The sequence below is a fragment of the Tasmannia lanceolata genome, unplaced genomic scaffold (genome assembly GCF_043159265.1).
Source record: "Tasmannia lanceolata isolate RefF3 unplaced genomic scaffold, GAP_Taslan_0.1 ptg000018l, whole genome shotgun sequence".
Taxonomy (NCBI): domain Eukaryota; kingdom Viridiplantae; phylum Streptophyta; class Magnoliopsida; order Canellales; family Winteraceae; genus Tasmannia; species Tasmannia lanceolata.
In genome coordinates, this window is record NW_027518695.1 from 66,911,411 (window position 1) to 66,929,881 (window position 18,471).

The following is an 18,471-nucleotide window of genomic DNA, read 5'->3' on the forward strand; positions in this document are numbered from 1 at the left end:
ATGACTTGCAGTGTTTTTACCAGGAGTTGGTTATCTCATTATATTTAATATTTATATGGTGCGGATAATTGCATGACCTTTTGCTGTTTCAGTCTGTTAGGATAAAATGTTAGATGATTTGTTTGTAATATTAAAATGTTTATCTTAGCGGATTTGTTGTTTTAATGCGGCTCATCTGGGCTGGCAATTTAGTGTTCCATTTCTGGTTGAAAATTGAAATCCAGGGTCTTAGGTATTGGACTAGATGGTCTGATATGTTTACACGCTAACTGGGAGTTTCAGCCATGATTTGATTATTTATTATAACTACTTTAATATACGTTGCATACATTTGTTCAGGAAAAAGTTTATTTCTTGGAAGTCAAGTTTATGGCCTTTTCCTTTACCTAGCCTCATATTTGTTACTAGTACTCAACTCACCTCAAGTCAACTAAGCTTTTGTCCCAAACTAGTTGGGGCCGGCTAATGAATCCTTTAAAAATTTTTCATGAAGAAGGTGAAACGATCTACCTGGCTCAAATTTACTAAGTCTAATCCTGACACTAGTTGGGTTCATCTATATGGATCATTTTCTTCCATTCTCTCCTATCCAAGGTCATGTTCTCTGTTATGTTCCTAGCCCTCAAGTCTTTCCTCACTGTTTCTACCCAACAATCTGCCCCTACCTCTTTACTCTTTCAACTTGGCACGAGTCACTTCTTCTCACTGGAGCATCCAAAAGCCTACGTTGGATATGTCCAAACCATCTTAAGCGGTGCTTTCTCATCTTCTCCTCAATTGGTGCCACCCCCACCTTTTTACGGATGTCTTCATTTTTAATTCGATCTAACCTTGTGTGGACGCACATCCATCTAAGCATTCGGATCTCTGCTACACTCATCTTATGCACATGCTACTTCTTGGTGGCCTAACACTCTGAGCCGTACAGCACGACGGGCCTTACAACTGTCTTATAAAACTTTTCCTTCAACTTGGTAGGCATTTGACGATCGCACAGAACTCCTGAAGCATGCTTCCACTTCAACCAACCTCCTCTTATTCTGTGGTTAACATTCTCTTCAATCTCTTTTTCCTTATATTGGATTGAACCAAGATAGCTAAAGATATCCCTCTTAGGTACCTCCTGCCCAGTCATATTTACTACATCCTTGCCCCGCCTCCTTACATTACTAAAGTTGCACTCCATATGCTCTATCTTAGTCTTGCTCAGTCTAAAACCTTTGGATTCCAAAGTAGTTCTCCATAACTCTAACTCAACATTAACTTCTGCTTTGGTTTCTTCAATTAATACTGTGTCATCTGCAAATAACATACACCACGACACCTCGTCGTGGATACCCTTTGTAAGTTCATCCATAACTAGAGTAAAAAGATAAGGGCTTAGAGTTGATCCTTGGTGCAGTCCTATTGTAATTGGAAACTCACTAGACGTGCCATCCGTAGTTCTAATACTAGTTACTGCTCCATCGTGCATATCCTAAATCATATCAAGATATTTAGTAGGCACTTTTTTCCTTTCAAGGATCCACCACATAACACTCCTGAGAACCCTATCATACACTTTCTCCAAATCAATGAAAACCATATGAAGGTCCTTTTTATTTTCTCTAAATTTCTCTATTAACTGCCCAATCAAGAAGATCGCTTCCATAGTCGATAGTTCGGGCATGAAGCCATATTGATTTTTTGACCCCTTAGTCTCTTTTCTTAGTCTATGCTCAATTACCTTCTCCCAAAGCTTCGTGGTGTGACTCATTAGCTTAATTCCTCTGTAATTGGTGCAATTCTGGATATTCCCTTTATTCTTATAAATAGGTATTGATGTACTCTTCCTCCACTCATCAGGCATCTATTAGTCTTCAAAATATTGTTAAATAATCTAGTTAACCAAACCAAACCCATATCACCCAAGTATCTCCAAGTCTCAATTGGAATACCGTCATGCCTCACTCATCAGGCATCTTATTAGTCTTCAAAATATTGTTAAATAATCTAGTTAACCAAACCAAACCCATATCACCCAAGCATCTCCAAGTCTCAATTGGAATACCGTCATGCCCCATGGCCGTACCTAATTTCTTCTTTTTCATAGCTACTTTTACCTTTGATGTTCGGATTATACGGACAAACCTCCGGTTTGTACCATGAAAAGCGTTATCAAGTTTTCCCAAATTCGCTACGGGCATAGTTGTAAATTCCGTTTCGGTCGCCATTTCATTTTGGCCACCGAAACGAAATTTCGGTGGGATTTCGGTCGAAACTTTTCGTTCACACAAAAAATATATTAAAAAATATGAGAAAAATCCAAAAAAATAAAAAATCAATAGAAAAAGATGAAAAACTAATAAATAGTCCAAAATATGTGTCCCAAAAGGGATATTCATTACTTAAACACATAAAGTCTTGCACAAGTCCAACTGATAGTCTTATACATAGAAAAACATAAAAAAAAGAGATACATGAAAGTGAAACATAGACAATAGCTAGTAGCAACAACTCTTAGTTATCATAACCCGGATGATCATACTCAATGTCTTCTTCGTCGTCGTCGCCGCCGTCATCACCACGTGGACCACCAGTAGAGACATCTTCTTCAAGAGGCATGAGAAAGTCGTCGTCGTCGTCCCCGGCCCCAACCACAGCAGTAGGTGCTTCAAGATTTTCCCACCCAATGTCTTCCGGCGTGAATATGACATCTTCTTCTTCTGCAACCCAATCCATCATGACATCCAGATGGTCTATGCTCAAAGGGTCACTAGTGGTAGATGATTTCCTCAACAAGTCCCTGAAAAGGAAAACATTAAGTTTAGTGTTAAAGGTTAAAACTTAAAAGCTTAAAGTGATGAGGTGAGAGTTGAAAACATTATATTACGTTGTATACCTTTCTCGAAACTTAAGCTTGTAATGGACAAACACCAAGTCATCTAATCTCTGGTGCTCCAACCTATTTCTCTTTGCAGGGTGAATGTGTTTGAAGGTGCTCCAATTCCTTTTACACAGTCGCATTGCAGGTCTGACTGAGGATTCTGATCGCGAAGGTCTGTAATTCTTCCACGTCACCTCCGAATTGATTCCACCATGCAACTGTAAAGTAATAAATAGTAAAGCATTTTTTGTTGAGAAACTGAAAGTTAAAATGAATTATACTTAATTAAACAAACAACTCAAATATACCTGGTCCCAACTTCGTTTGGTTGCGGATTGCAAGCTTCATTCCAAACATACCCTTAGCCTCTCGATAATCCTCAATCTGATTGGTGATGAGGTCTTGTGTACCTTCATCAGGTACCAGTCGAGTGATGCATGCCAACAAGCCTCTGATTACTTCACTGTGCCTAGAGAAGGTAGGAGTGAAAAAGAGAGCAGGGTTAAGAAAATATCCGGCTGCATGGAGGGGACTGTGGAGTTGCCTATCCCATCTTTGGTCGATGATCCTCCAGATGGGATTGTAATATGATTTTCTCTTCAACCTCTCCTTGATGTTTTCTTTAGCCTTATCCATGGCCTTATCCATGGCCTCATATAGGTAACCCATCGCCGGTTTGTCCTGCCGATCTACCAAACGCAGCACTCTCACTAAAGGCTCGCTGATCTTTAGAATGTACTTGCATTGGTCACAAAAAGATTTATCCAACACAGTACTAACTACCCCTTCACTCAGTGGGTGTTGGACAAACCTACTAGTACTATACTCATCAGACACAAACATCTGCTGAAATGCTTTCCGATTCAACACCAGACTTTGTATGCTAATGAAATTTGTAGCAAATCTGGTTGCAGCAGGGCGGCACAACTCCTTCCCACCTGTGAACTTCTTCCTCATCAAATTCAAGAGGCTTCCATGGTTGTAGATGAACTTTGTAATCGTCCGAGCCCTCTCAATTGTGGTTGCTATGTGAGGAAATACAGTCGGTTTGCACAGATGCTCCAAGATGAGATCTAAGCAATGAGCTGCACACTGAGTCCAGAAGAATGTACCAAACGCGATTTCTAGTCTTTTCCCAGCAGCTTTGTAACTTGTCTCACTGTCAGTTACAAATTGCACCACATATTCCGGATTCACGTCTCCGACAATCTTTGCAAAGATATTGTATAATTCATCGGCATTCTTCACTATGCCAGATGCATCAACGGATTTGAGGAATATGACTCCTTTAGGGCAGTACACCAAAAAGTTGATTAGGGAACGTTGTTTGGTGTCTGTCCATCCATCTGCCATAATGCTACAGCCAGTGTATCTCCATGACATCTTAATCTCCTCCAAGTAGTTGTTTACCTCATCCACTGTATTCTTCAAAATGGGACCCCTTAAAGCATGATAAGTAGGTGCCTTAGAACCCGAACCCACGGCATTCATACCATCAAACATAGGTTGTCAGAAAGGTGAATTGGCAACGTTGAAAGGGAGATTGGCATCGTAGCAAAGCATGCCAACCGCCATGTTTGCTCTATCCATTGTTTCTTTAGTAGCCAAAGCACTTTTAATGCTTGGCTGGGCTCCAGGGGTTGTTCGTGGTGCAATGAAATTCCTGATCCCTCTTGTGATTCCCTTCTTCTTCCTTTTTGTACCACTCGGTTCTACAAGAACTTCCCTACCTCTTCGTTGAGGCAATTGTGTGCCAATGTCTTCTTCATCCTGCTCTTCTTCTTCGTCTAGTGTGCCATAAAAACTTCCAACCTCTGCTCTGGATAGGCTCATCCTAGCCCTTTCTTTTCTCTTTGTATCTAAAAGTTGCTTCATTCGATATTTTACATCTTCAGTCACTTTTTTGCATGATGCTACTTCACCAGGAACAGCCGCTAAATGTTCTTTCAAGCGGGTTATACCTCCACCCGATATGACTTTGCCACAGAATATGCAAGTTACTTTATTTTTTTGACCTGGAACTAATGTACCGTAAGCTCATGCCGGGTCATCCGATCTAGCGGGTGCCGAACCAATAGAGGATGCTCCTGCAGAAGGTCCCGAGCCCGACCCACTCATTCTGAAATGAAGTAGAAGAAGGGAAAAAATGAATTAGAAGAAAGAAAATTGAAACAAATTACAAAAAAATGAAGTAGAAGGGGACAAATGAAGTAAGAAATAAAAGAAAGGAAATGAAAAGAAATAAAGAGAACCTTGAGCTTGAACTTAACTTAAAGAGAAGAAGAAAAAATTTGCCTTCACTCACTTGAAATAAGCCTTTGGAAATAGTTCTTGACTTCTTGTAGTGGTAGGTTGAATGTATGCCTTCCCTTTGCTCCAAAATAGACTTGGATTGAGTTGAAGAAGAGGGTAGACTTGTAGGAAATTTAGTAGAATAGATAATGTAAGTGAAAGTAGAGAAAGAAGGAGAATCACTTATGTGATGGTGGAGGATAAGAAGGTAGGGAAAAGGCTATTTATTGAGTTTTTAATTGATTGTGTATTTAAAAATGACTAAAATACCCTTCCCAACAGCTATAAACGGTCACATTTTGGGGTTAAAATGGTCAAAAACCAAAAAGAGTCGTTCCAGGGGCATTGTCGTAAATTCTGCAAAAAACAGTCAAACTAGCCGTTATAGCCAATTTCGGACGAAATCCGAAATTTTGGTCAATTTCGAACGAAATGACGGAAATGGAACGAAATTTCGGACGAAACGAAACGAAATTTATAACTATGGCTACGGGTCTCCATCAAACAATTTATCGAAATAACTTTTCCACCTTTCTTTAACCTCGTTTTCTTTTACTAACAATCTTTGATTATCGCCTTTGATGCATTTTATATGATTCAAGTCCCTGCTCTTCCTTTCTCTCATCTTAGCAAGCTTGTAAACATCTTTTTCACCCTCTTTTTTCCCTAACCCGTGGTACAAATTCTCATAGGCCTTTCCTCTAGCTTCCCTTATTGCCTTCTTCGCTTCTTTTTTATCCAATTTATACTTCTCAGTGTTCTCCTCATTTCTACAATTAGGCAAACATTTATAACACTCCCTTTTACACCTAATCGCATTTTGGACTGTTAACAGGTCTTTAGGTCTTTATTGTAATGCCCAAGGGCATACTTGTCTTTGTACTTCACTCTTTATTATATATATTACACGAGTGAGGGGGAGAACCCTAACTCAATCTTTTCTCTCACTCTTTTCTCTACCTCTCTCAACATGGTATCAAAGCTCTAGGGTATGGATGCTTAGGGCATTTTTTTTTTCTTTCCTTCTTTTTTCCCTAACCTTAACCTTAACATCCACCTCCATCTTCTCCATCTCTAACCCTAACCATAACCCCTCCATTCTTGCTACAGTACCCTCTATAGTAAATTGCTACAGTACTGCTACAATACATCGCTACAGTACCCTCTTTTCCCCATTCTTGCCCTAATATGATCCATCATAATCTCTTCTTCTTTTGGGTCATAGCTATGCCCTAGATTTTCTTCTTCGGCTTGATCACTATCTTCATGGTGTTGTTCTGGATTTGTACTTACATCATTGCGATGTTTGTGGTTCGGAGTTGTCTCGACTTTTTCTTTATGTCGTGAGGCTATCTCATGCCTCCCTTATGCATATGTTGTCCTCACGAAGCCGCGGTCTATTAGCTTGCTTATAGTCTTCATCTTTGTCTCTAATTGCTCGTTGTTGGTCCTCTTTCCGGTCTCTTATGGAAGATACCCCTTATATTGAGGACCCTACTATTCGTACTCCAGCTATGGCTACTAGTTCCCAGCCGCATCAGGCTGCGTTGTCGTATTTGTCTTCGGTGGATGCGTCATTCTCACCGATTACCACTTCCCGTCTTGATGGATCCAACTATTTGACTTGGAAGATTGCTGTGGAGACATATCTGAAGGTCCGATGAAAGATTTATATTATTCGTCGTGATCCCCCTCCTGAGACTGACCCTACCTTTGATGATTGGGATGTAGATGATGCCCTTGTTCGTACACTTCTATGGCAGAGTATGACCCCTGCCATTGCTAGCACTATGATGGATCTCCCTACTGCAAAAAAGGTAAGGGAGCACACTGCGGCATTAGATTCTGGTGAGGGGAATGTCGCCCGTCTCTGCGACACTTATTTGCGCTGGATGGGTCACAGGCGTGGTGATTCTACAGTAAATGATTACTATAGGCAGTTTGTCTCCTATTGCCAGCAGCTGGATGCTCTTATGCCTCTCACCACTGATCTTACCACGACAGCCAGACAGCGGGATCAGCTCCGTGTTGTTCATTTCCTTATGGGTCTTGGACCAGAGTTCATTCATCTTCGACAACACATCCTTGGGTCTGGTACTGTACCCACTCTTCAGGAGGTATTTTTACGAGCTCAGCAGTGTGCACTTGGCATTACTGTTCCTACTCCCGTGGATGTCTCGACTACTGCTGCTTATGGAGCCGCTGACCGCCCTTCCCGAGGAGGCATTTTTGGTCGCGGTCGTGGTCACGATACTAGCCGAGGCGGACATGGCGGCGGCCGAGAGGGTGGCCGTGGAGGTCGAGGTCGGCCCTATTGTACTCATTGTAGGCGTGAGGGTCACTATCACGAGACATGCTTTGATCTCCATCCTCAGCTGCGTCACACTCCATATCCTCGTGAGGGTAGTACTGCACATCTTGCCCTTCCAGATTTGCTTGCTCCTATTGACAGCCCCTCACAGACACCACTGGCTACTCCGACCGATCAGATGGTCGTCTCTCGTGGCGACTATGATGAGCTACAGCGTTTCAGGTCTGCCAGCCGTCCTCCTACTGCTGGTCTTGTTCAGCTAGGTAGTTCTCTTGCTTCTTTCCTCTCTAGTTCTAGCTCCTGGATTATTGATTCGGGAGCATCTCATCACATGACAGGTACCCAGTCATCTTTACATGATTTTCATCATGTTGTTTCACGTTCTATTACTCTTGCTGATGGGAGTACCTCTCCTATCACTGGTGTTGGCAGTTGTTCCTCTTCACCGGGCATTACATTATCATCTGTGCTCTGTGTCCCCAAGTCACCTTTCAGTTTACTTTATGTTAGTCAATTAACAAAGCATCTTCGTTGTTCTATCTCATTTTTTTCCTTCATATTGTCTTTTTCAGGATCTCTCGACTGGGAGGACGATTGGCTCGAGCCGTGAGGTGGATGGCCTTTATCGTCTCGACTGCACTCCGTCCCATCCGATTCTACATGGCTCGGTCGTTGCATACCAATGGCACTGCCGTCTAGGTCACCCGTCTATAGAGCGTTTACGCAGGATTCCCTTCGTTCCTTCTTCATCTGTTAGGTCTTTTCAGTGTGAGGCCTGTGAACTTGGGAAGCATCATCGTGTGCCATTTCCCTCTAGGATTGTTAGTCGGGCTTCACACCCTTTTGCTCTTGTTCATTCTGATGTATGGGGTCCTGCGAGGACTACCTCTTTATTTGGATTTCGCTATTTTGTGGTCTTTATTGATGACTATTCACGTATGACATGGACTTATTTAATAAAAGATCGTTCTAAAGTTTTTTCTGTGTTTCGTGATTTCTATGCTGAAGTTAGTAATCAATTCTCATGTGTTATCCAATGTCTTCCCACTGACAATGCAAAGGAATATTTCTCTTACTCAAATGGTTTTCAGGAATTCCTCTCTTCGCGAGGCACTCTTCATCAGTCTTCATGTGCTCATACCTCTCAGCAGAATGGAGTGGCTGAGAGGAAGCTTCGCTCCTTGTTAGATGGGGCCCGAACACTACTCTTTCAGATGCGGGTCCCTAAGACCTATTGGGCTGATGCTGTACTCACAGCATGCTACCTGGCGAATAGGCTTCCCTCTTCGGTCCTTGGTGGCACCTCTCCGTTCTACCTCTGACCCTTTCCCTCTTACACTTCGAATTTTTGGCTGTCTCTGTTTTGTCCACATTCTTGGGTCAGGATTAGATAAGTTGGATCCTCGGGCCGAATGGTGTATCTTTCTAGGTTAGTCTTGGATCCAAAAGGGTTATCGTTGCTACAGCCCTCACCTGCGACGATCCTTTGTCTCGGCGGATGTTACATTCTTTGAGACTCAGTCATTTTTTAGTCCGTCCATCTCGTTGGATCCCTCCCCCTCTACACTTCAGGAGGATTCCTCGCATACTCCTGTTCTTCTTCTTCCGGTTCTTCCTGATCCCATCCCTGTTTCTACACCTCCGGTGTCCAGTTCCTCCCCTACAGTTGATTCTACTGTTATGCCGATGTCAGCGCCTTGTGCAGCCCCTCTACCTCCACCATTGAAGCAGTATCAGCGTTGGGCCAAATCTGTTGCTCATTCAGCCCCGCCCGAGCCATCATCATCTTAGTCGGAGATCCCCACTTCTGAGGTACATTCTGACTCTCCCATTGCCTCTCGCACTCTGTCTCGCAATACTGCTCATCCTATTTCCTCTTTTGTGTCTTATGACTTTCTCACCCCTGTATTTCATAGTTTTGTTTCGTCTTTGCCCTCTATTTCTCTACCTAAGACTCTATAGGAGGCACTTGATCATCAAGGCTGGCGGGCGGCTATGGATCTTGAGATGCAGGCCCTTCAGACCAACCAGACATGGGATTTGGTCCCTCTACCGTATGGTGCTCGCCCCGTTGGTTGTCGCTGGGTTTATGCAGTCAAGCACCTTCCTGATGGCACAGTTGAGCGTCTTAAGGCTCGACTTGTTGCCAAAGGGTACACGCAGACATATGGGATTGATTATGGCAAGACTTTTTCACCAGTTGCGAAAATTCCTTCTGTCCGTGTCCTTCTATCCCTTGCTGTGAATCATGGCTGGCATCTTCATCAGTTGGATGTAAAGAATGCCTTTCTTCATGGTGATTTGGAGGAAGAGGTCTATATGGAGCAACCTCCTGGATATGTTGCTCAGGGGGAGAGATCTTCTCTTGTTTGCCGTTTGAGGAAATCCATTTATGGTCTCAAACAATCTCCGAGAGCCTGGTTTGGGAAGTTCAGTGCTATACTTATTCGCTTTGGCATGAAGCAGTGCGCAGTTGATCACTCCGTCTTCAGTTTTCAGTCTCAGGCTGGTTGTGTTCTGTTGATAGTCTATGTCGATGATATCATTATCACTGGTAGTGATACAGGTGGCATTCAGAGGCTCAAATCCTTCATTCAGACAGAGTTCTCTACTAAGGATTTGGGTCGTCTTCGGTAGTTTCTGGGCATTGAGGTTGCCTATTCGACTAGGGGTATCTACCTCTGACAGAAGAAGTATGATCTGGATCTTCTTGATGAGACAGGTTGTTTGGGAGTCAAGCCTGCCTCAACTCCTATGGACCAGAATCTGAAATTACTCCCTGAGGAGGGAGTCCTGTTAGAAGATCCAGGGCGATACAGACGGTTAGTTGGTAAGCTCATTTATCTTACTGCTACACGTCCAGATATTACCTTTGCAGTTAGCGCTGTTAGCCAGCATATGAGCTCACCTCGCACTTAACACTGGGCTGCTGTACTTCAAATATTGAGATATCTGAAGAGTTCGCCAGGTAAAGGGTTGTTATTTCAGAGGCATGGGCACCGGAGAATTGAAGGATACACTGATGCAGACTGGGCAGGATCTCTGGCTGATAGGCGGTCTACTATAGGATATTGCACCTTTATTGGAGGTAATCTTGTTTCATGGAGAAGTAAGAAACAAGATGTCGTGTCTAAATCCAGTGCTGAAGCAGAATATAGAGCTATGTCTCATACGAGTGGAGAACTCATGTGGCTACGTTCCTTACTTTCAGAGATTGGATTTCCTCCTTCTTCTTCTCCAGCTCAGTTATACTGTGACAACAAATCCGCCATTTACATTGCCACGAATCCAGTCTTCCATGAGAGGACATATTGAAGTGGATTGTCATTTCATTAGAGATTTGATTCAGCGAGGCTACATATCTCCCGTGTTTACCAGATCTACAGATCAATTAGCAGACATGTTTATAAAGCCTCTAAGTAGAGCTAAGTTAGTTGATAATTGTAACAAGCTAGGAATGCTAGATATCTACATTCCAGCTTGAGGGGGACTGTTAACAGGTCTTTAGGTCTTTATTGTAATGCCCAAGGGCATACTTGTCTTTGTACTTCACTCTTTATTATTTATATTACATGAGTGAGGGGGAGAACCCTAACTCAATCTTTTCTCTCACTCTTTACTTTCTCTCTTTTCTCTACCTCTCTCAACATGGACCTCATTACACCACCACATATCTTTAGCCAGCAACCCACTCCCTCTAGATTCTCCAAGTACCTCTCTAGCCACTTTCCTGATATAACTAGACATCTGATTCCACATAATAGTAGTCCTTCGTCACGACCCCAAAGTCCTTTAAGCAGTCTATCCTTAAACATATTTAGTTTTTCCCCTTTGAGATTCCACCGCCTAGTCCTCGGATGTCTAACATCTCTATCTTTTCTCTTCCAACGTTTAATGCATATATCCAACACCACTAGCCTATGTTGTGTGATTAAACACTCCCCGGGTATGCCTTTACAATCTTTATACACAGCTATGTCCTCTCTCCTAGTGAGGATAAGATCTATCTGGCTACAGTTGGTGCCATTGGTGCCACTGCTAAAGGTTACCAAGTGTGAATATCTTTTCTTAAAAAAAGTATTTGTTATCATCAAATCATATGCCACTGCAAACTCCACAATATCTTCTCCTGCCTCATTCCTATTGCCAAAACCCAGTCCTCCATGAAGCCTCTCAAAACCTCCACTAGTTCTTCCCTCATGCCCGTTTAAATCTCGTCCTATAAATAACTTCCTTCATGTGGTATTCTTTAGACTACTTTATCCATATCCTCCCAAAATTGCCTCTTGACCGAGTCATTTAATCCTATTTGAGGGGCATACACACTAATATCATTAATCGTCTCTTCACCTAATATTAATTTAATTAGAATAATTCTATCACCCTTCCTTTTAACATCTACAACCTCATTTCTTATGCTCTTATCTATTATAATCCGTACACCATTTTTATTCCTCTCCTTCCCTGTATACATAACTTGAAACCCTTATTTTCTATTTCCCTAGATCTTCTCCTACACATTTAGTCTCTTGAAGGCAAGCTATATTAACTCTCGTTCTCCTCATCGTATCAACTAATTGCCTCAGCTTACCTGTTAGTGAACCTATGTCCAACTGGCTAAATGAATCATACTCTATATATTTGTTACTAGCTTATATGAGGGGTCGCTCATACTCCCCCCCCCCCAATGAGGGGTCGCTCATACTCCCCCCCCCCCCCCCCCCCCAACACACACACACATACATATATAATGTGGTAAAAAGTGAGCTTAGTGTGGCTGTTCTCTCTTGTAAAAGTGGCCACAAAATGGCTTTCTGTGAAATTGTCTAGCAAATCCCTATATATATGTTCATCTTCCTCTATCTCCATATATTCATCTTCCTCTTTCTCCATTGGTACTCTATTTTTTTCTTTTGAGAATAAAAATGAGTTAACTTGAAAGTAGAAGGAAAACATAAGAACTTGAAATAAAAAAGAAATGGTGAACCCTTAAAACCTATTCTTTTTATGCTAATTGGGACTTTAATGTAATGCTTCGGGCATTTTATAAATGATATGAATTGGCTTATGTTTGCAATCATATTACGATTGGTAATATGGTATGAAGGGTATTATTGCTTGGACATGGTTGCAAATTTATAATCTAATGAGAAGCATAATTTCTGCCATTTATTCGCAATCATATTACTATGGGTAATTTGGTATAAAGGGTATTATTGCTTGGAGATGGTTGCGAATTTATAATCTAATGAGCAGCATAATTTCTGCAATAATTGGTAGAAATATGGCCGACTGATTGTACACCCATGTATACTATTTTTTAATTGTAAAGATAATTATTTATTGTTGGTTTGTGATCATTCACTAATTATTACATAAGATACTATGATTGCATATGATGTATGCGATTGATGTATGTCAAGCCATTATATACTGAAAGCTTTAGTACATAAATATGCAGATGACAACTTGAAAATGTGACAACTTGACCATCGCTTACTGTTTTTTTTTTCTTTTCTGAAAATTTAAGTTTTTACCTACCCATGGTGATCCAAAGTGTACATTTAAATCTAGTTAGACTCATACTAATCCCCACATCTACAGAACCTACAATCAGGGTGTCAATATAACATTGTTCATATGATTAACATACTTAGATGATTGTTCATTGCTGGCATGACCTTGCACATGTTCAGAAGAATCCGTAATCTTACACCTAAATTTCCATTTTAAGGGATTTATAGCTAATTTTGAAGATCTTTTTGAGATCTACCACGACTCGTTCTATGACTTCTGCCACATTTTGACTTTTTAGGCTATCAAAATATGGCCCGTGGTACCAATAAAAAAAAACAAAATGGCCCGTGACTAATTTTGAAGATAGTTTTGGGACCTACCATGGCTATTTCTATGAATTCTTCAAGATTTTGACCATTAAGGCCGTAAAAATGCCGCCCAAAATTCAGCGACGAATCATGACAGCTTTTAATTGAAATTTAGAGTTGGTTTTTTTAGGGTTTTGGAAAGTACCCTTCCGCTTAAAACGGGTGTGTAATGAACCGAAATATCTCTTTAATATGGATAATGACAGTCAGAAAATGGGATAGAATTGAGGAGTAACTGATCTAATTTTAAAGGAAACCTAGGGCTTTCATACCATGTTGAGCAGAGATATGTATGCAGAGAACTATCCATGTCTAGTATATAAATACAGTCTGGCATAAGTGTAATGTAGTATACATCGTATAACAATTATCAGTTTTTGAAGCATATTTCACGTGCTTATATTGCCGCAGATGCTTTTGGTTCTGATTGCACCCTTATCTTGGGCTTCCATTGGGAATACTGGTCCTGAATTGGGAAAAGAGTTTGTCTCCAGAAACCAGGGACAGAATGATAGTTCAGAAGAAACAATTCCTGATGGTATTTATCCTTTTTTTTTGTATTAAAAAAAATCCTTTTTTTTGCTAATATTCATACTGTTGTCACATATCTGAGACCTTGAGCTGAATGAATGTTCATATGTTAACAGGAGCGGTAGTTGCGATCAAAGATCTTCACCAGCATATGTACTTTGCAGTTGAAGCTATAGAAAACAAGTACCGTTTAGTTGGTACAATCCACTATTCTCTTGTTGGAGAAAGATCTCTTTTTAGGGTATGGGAGTCTTTATTGCTTCAAATAATGTTTCTTAGGTAAACATAATATATTAGCAAGCTAAGAAAAAGGTCTTTCTTTATATATTATGCATAAATAGGTGATTTAATTCATGCCAATCTTTGTTGTGATACTTTTAAAATTGATATTTTGCATGTTGCTGAAGTTTTCTCATTTATATATTTACCATTACATAAAGTTTTGTTGTTTGTTTGTGCTGTTCTATCCTAAAATCTTAACCTTTTAACTTCTTATATGACATAAGATAATTTGCCTCGGTGCCTTTGGGTATGGATTGCCATTGTGCAACTCCTCGAAGAACTGAATTCCGACTACCTTGGCAATGGGATGTCCTGGTTTTCTGTATAGTTGTTAATGGTGATTGGTGAGTCACTTTTCCAAAAAAAGGAAAAAAAAGAAATCACTCATGTAACAATTTTCGAAGTTACATTGGAAAACATTGAACTGTGAATTTGGTACTCAAATATGGCTGTGGTTAGAACTTAGAAGAGGAGGGAAGAGAATGAGTGACTTGGGGGGGGGGGGGGGGACTGTTTGTGAGCTCGAGCTCATATAGCTTATATGAGCTCGAGTGCGACAAACAAATGGGTCCCACATTTTTTGGGGTGATCCAAAGCATTCATTTGGAAGGCCTTTACATAGATAGGGTGTGAACCAAAAATCAGGCCTAACCCATCCAAAGGTGGAGCAGTGTTTAGAAACGCGTTGAATCGGCTCGGAACTCGGCTGAGTCGACGCGGATTGGTGAAGATCGCGTCATGGAGTCATGGACTCGGCGAGTTCAGGCCATCTCGGTCGAGTTCAGGCCGAGTCAAAAACAAATCCAGCTTTTTCCTACGTCTACACATGGTAAACACAGCTAGAGGCATAAAGATGGCTACCTGACAGCTATTCCATCATGAGTATGTGTTGTCAACATCTGAATAGTTTTGTCATAAAGCTGGCATCCCTTTTCTCGTTCTCACTTTCACTTGCCATTTTGATACTGCCACCACAAGTATTATTTTGCAGGCTATGATTTGATATGTATTGAATAGTCATCAAAAGCCTCTTGAAAAGGTTTAAAATCGTATGATTCAGAATTTTTTAAAAGAGTGCTGTAATGCCCATACCATAGGATGATCCAAATCGTCAATTTGATGGGATCCATTGAGGGCTAGGATCACCTGTGAAATCTTTTATTGCACACAGCCTATTAAAGTTGTGGGTCATCAAATAGACAGTTTGGATCTTTGAATCATCCTATGGTGTGTGTAGCCGCATAGGCCAATTGTTTTTCATAAGTGCAGTACTGCCCATCCCACAGTAAAATCCAAACCGTCCATTTGATGCATCACATATAGTTCATAATTTTTCCAAAAAGTGTTGTACTGCGCAGGCTATAGGATGATCCAAACTGTCCATTTGATGCGTCACATCTTGTATTTTTTCATTTATATTTTATAAAAAATTATGACTCAGCCGCGTTGACCGCGTTCTTGGCCGTGTCCGCGTCGAGTCGACTAGGTTTTTCTTAGGCCGCATTCCGCGTTTTTAAACACTGAGGTGGAGGGAAGAATGGATAGACACTGTTTGTCAACAAATTTGCCCATTTTTGCCCTCCACTTTTGGAGGGGTTAGGATGATCTAATGAACCTGATTTTTGGTACACATCCTATCTATGATGGGGCCTTGCGAATGAATGGCTTGGATCACCACAAAAATGTGGGACCCATGTGTTTGGGAACTCGAGCTCATATAAGCTTATATGAGCTCAAGCTCACGAACAGTGAGCTCATATATATATATACCAATAAAAGATGAGTACAATGACAAAGCTACCCTTAGGTACATATATCTTCTAACACTCCCTCTCAAGCTGGAATGTATATACCATACATTCCGAGCTTGTTACAAATATCACTTAGCTTTGCTTTATGAGTTTATTCAATGACTTGGTAAAGTGTAAACACATCGTCTAGTTGATCCACTGATCGAGTGAATGTGGCGCATATCTCACCCTTCTGGATCCTTTGACGGATGAAATGACAGTCCACCTCAATTTGCTTGGTTCTCTCATGAAAAACTGGATTGGTGGCAATGTGGATAGCAGCCTTATTGTAATAATAAAGCTGAGTCGCGGATGATGAAGAGAAACCAATATCTGAGAGGAGAGAGCGCAACCAGATAAGCTCTCGACTTGTATGTGACATGGCTCCGTATTCGGCTTCGGCGCTTGATTTGGCTACCACGTCTTGGTTCTTACTTCGCCGCGACACTAAGTTACCCCGACAAAGGTACAATATCCAATAGTGGATCTCCTATCCGCTGGTAACCCTTGTCTTTTGAACAACATGCCTTTCCTTAGCACACTTTTTAGGTAGTGAAGAATCTGAATCACGGCTGCCCACTGGGAAGTAAGTGATGCGCTCATGAATTGGCTAACCACCCCTTCTGCATATGAAATATCTGGGCGAGTGACTGTGAGGTATATAAGTTTCCCAACGAGCTGTTTGTACCTGCCAGGGTTATCTAACAAGTCTCCGTCTTCTGGACGCAGCTTCTTATTTGGCTCCATGAGACAACAACTGGTTTCAGACCCAAAGAACCTGTCTCATCGAATAGATCTACAACATATTTTCTTTACGATAGAGAGACTACCACAAAAATAAGCTACCTCAATACTCAGAAAATATCTTAGACGCCAGTAATGATAATATCATCCACATAATGATAATATCAACTTCTGTAATGATAATAAAACTCTTTCTGCAAGAAGGATTTCAACTTCTGTATTCCCACCCAGTAATGATAATATCATCCACGTATACAATTAGAAGGACATATCTGGCATTAGACTGATAGCTAAAGACTGAGTAATCAACTGCACATTGTTTCATGCCAAACCGCATAACGACATCATTGAATCTCCCAAACCATGCTCTGGGAGATTGCCAGAGGCCATAAAGAGATTTTTGCAATCGGCACCCTGAGGAGGACATCTCCCTTGAGGAGGAGCTGTCCAAGTCACCGGCATAGGAGCAGGAGGAGCTGCTGAAGTCACCGGCATAGGTGAAGAACCGAGCTGCAGAGGGAGATCCAACGGCACCTGCAAGGGAGAAGTGCTGGACTCAAGAGGGTTAGGGTGAACGGGAAGAGGAAGAGGAACCCGAGTAGCTAGAACAGCCCCCTCAGTGGGAGGTGTAAAGTAAGACATAGACTCGAAGAAGGTGACATCGGCGGAAACAAATACCATGCGCAACTGTGGACTGTAATATCGATAACCCTTCTGGGTACGAGAGTAACCCAGAAAAGACACAACGCTCCGCCTTAGGATAAGCCAGAAGAGAGGTTGTTGACAAAACAAACACAACTAAAGACCCATGGAGTGAGAGGAAATGGATCACGCTAAGGGTGTAAGACTGAGAAAGGGGATTGTCCATCTAAGATAGAGGATGGGAGCCTATTAGCCAACAAGAGGTGAGGATGGCATCGCTCCAGTAGGCTTTCGGAACCCGCATTTGGAAGAGAAGAGTGCAAGCCATATCAAGCAAATATTGTAATTTCCTCTCGGCTACACCATTTTGTTGAGAGGTTTAGGCACACGAAGACTGATGCACAATGCCATGACTAGATAAGAAATCCTGAAAGCCATTCGAGACAGAGAAGTATTCCCTAGCATTATCAGTACATAAACATTTAAGGGTGCAGTTATATTGGGTTGTGATCTCAGCATGAAAGGTACGAAAAGCATGGAACACCTCAGGGCGGCCTTTGAGCAGAAATAACCAGGTCATACGGGAGTAGTCATAAAAAAATGATAAAGTATCTATAACCTAATAGAGAAGGGGTCCATGAGGGACCCTAAGACATCAGAATGCACTAACGCGAAGGGGGTAGAGGCTCTACTAACAACTTGAGCTGGGAAGGAGATACGACAGTGCTTCCTGAGTTCACATGACTCGCATTGGAATGAAGGAACATGACTAGAAATAAAGGGTGACTGCCGAAGTTTTTGGATGGAGGGATGGCCGAGACGACAATGCCACTTTTAAGGATCAACTGAGCTATGCAGATTGGTACGGGGGAACACAATCAAGGCAATAGAGACCATCCACCTCACGACCCGATCCAATCGTCTTCGCAATCGATAGATCCTGAAAAACACAATAAGAGGGGAACAAAGAGGCAGAGCAGTTAAAACTATTTGTAATTTGGCTAACAGAAAGCAAAGTAAATGGCGAGTTAGGAACACAAAGCACCGAGGACAATGGAAGACCAGAGTGAGGGGAAATAGTACCAATACCAGAAATTGGTGTAGTGGTCCCATCAGCCAGAGTAATGG

General features: G+C 41.6%; 1 protein-coding gene across 6 annotated transcripts in view; it reads left to right on the forward strand.

Annotated features, from left to right (window-relative positions):
- The window catches only part of LOC143849602 (vacuolar protein sorting-associated protein, putative (DUF1162)), a 130,849-nt gene that overhangs the window by 20,885 nt on the left and 91,493 nt on the right, over positions 1 to 18,471 (forward strand). For all 6 annotated transcript variants that reach the window (XR_013235729.1, XM_077358674.1, XM_077358675.1 and 3 more), the window contains 2 exons: positions 13,766 to 13,892; positions 14,002 to 14,126. Coding sequence is in view for 5 of the 6 variants with exons in the window: in XM_077358674.1 (XP_077214789.1) it covers positions 13,766 to 13,892; positions 14,002 to 14,126 (252 nt within the window). In the remaining variant the exon portion in view is untranslated. The remainder of the gene's footprint in view (positions 1 to 13,765; positions 13,893 to 14,001; positions 14,127 to 18,471) is intronic.